Consider the following 1,420-nt stretch of genomic DNA (forward strand, 5'->3'; position numbering starts at 1 on the left):
ATCTGCGGGTCGCAGGTTACATTCAGCACGCTGGCCAGCTCCCTCGTTTACCGGGTTTATTGGCCTAAGTGAAAGGAGCAGGGGGAAAGCAGGCACCATCTGCTGCTTTGTATTAATAGTTTACCCAAGAGGCAGGGGTGAAGAGAGTGCGACAGTCGACGCATTAGATGTTGAAGCCGCTGAGCTCTTAGGGTGTCTTTGTCTGATCGCGGGGTCCCCAAGCCTCCACTGAGTCAGAATGGAGAGAGGGTTAAGCAACCAGAAACCCTTCTATTTCTCTAGTAGGCTCACCTCAGCAGAAAGCTTTCCCAGGTCTTAGGAACTGAAGAAGATTCATCATAGATTTTGGGGGTGGGGGATAGGCAAGGGCGGGGGCGCTACATAAATGGTTGAGTTGCCTGGTCGAAACACCAATCCATTCAAAATTTGATTAACTTATATTTTAATTAGACTGGGCGCATGTGGAATAAGTTGCTGGAATCAGAGTTTTCACAGGTGGGACAAACACGTTGCCCAGCCCCCACGCCCCAGGTGTAAAGAAGCCTGGGGATGAGATGGACCCTTTCTTTCCCGCACAAGATCTCACGGACTTCCTCCTCCTAAGTGAGACCTCTCGATTTAGCGTCTCCAAACAGCCCGCTCTGCTGGTTTCCGGATTTCTCCCTCCCCCAAGAACTTTTTGTCCGCGGGAGGGGAAATGGGGTTGAGGCAATGAGAACCAGAGATCAAGAAAAAAATTATCCACGAAGGGGGCAGGGGAGGATGGTGGCAGGGTATTGGGGTCAGAAGTACTGAGGCTCTGAGGACGCTCCGAGCTCTCCCCGCTCCAGCCTTCTGCAGCAGCCCTTTACGCCGCGGACACGGGAGAGTTAAGCCAATAAACACGTAAGCGCCGCTCCCTCCCCAATCGGCAAGATGCCTCTTCGGCTCTTGGCTGCATCGACAGCTTGCAACACTCGGCATCTTTTCTGGAGGCGCCTCCTTCAGCGGCCGCAGATGGCATCCGGCTGCGGGCTCAGGGCTTGCAATTGATTCTCCCACTTGCCCACCTCGAGTCCACGGACGCACCTCTCCCTTCCCCTCCTCCCTTCGCGCTCCTGGGTCTGAGCCCAGCTCGCGACCGCCGGGCAGAGGATCAGTCGCGGCGGCCGAGGCTGAGAAGCAGCCCTCTCGCTCCCTGACCTGGGGAGAAGCGCCCACCCGGGAGAGCTGATCCCCGGCTGCCTCCAGCGCCCCCCACCTTTTGCACTCCAAGCCGGGGGCTCCAGAGACCCCGCTCCCCAGGCGCCACTATGCTGGACCCTTCGTCCAGCGAAGAAGAATCGGATGAGATAGTGGAGGAGGAGAGCGGCAAGGAGGTGCTCGGCTCGGCCGCGTCCGGCGCGCGCCTGTCTCCCAGCCGTACCAGCGAGGGCTCCGC

General features: G+C 58.0%; 1 protein-coding gene across 1 annotated transcript in view; it reads left to right on the forward strand.

The window, feature by feature from the left end:
- The first annotated feature begins 931 nt into the window (after positions 1 to 931).
- Positions 932 to 1,420, forward strand: part of CADPS (Ca++-dependent secretion activator) — a 482,801-nt gene continuing 482,312 nt past the window's right edge. The window contains 1 exon segment of the mRNA XM_011947195.1: positions 932 to 1,414. Within this exon segment, the coding sequence (XP_011802585.1) occupies positions 1,293 to 1,414 (122 nt within the window). The 5' untranslated portion in view covers positions 932 to 1,292.

The sequence above is a fragment of the Colobus angolensis genome, unplaced genomic scaffold (genome assembly GCF_000951035.1).
Source record: "Colobus angolensis palliatus isolate OR3802 unplaced genomic scaffold, Cang.pa_1.0 Scaffold26, whole genome shotgun sequence".
Lineage (NCBI taxonomy): Eukaryota > Metazoa > Chordata > Mammalia > Primates > Cercopithecidae > Colobus > Colobus angolensis.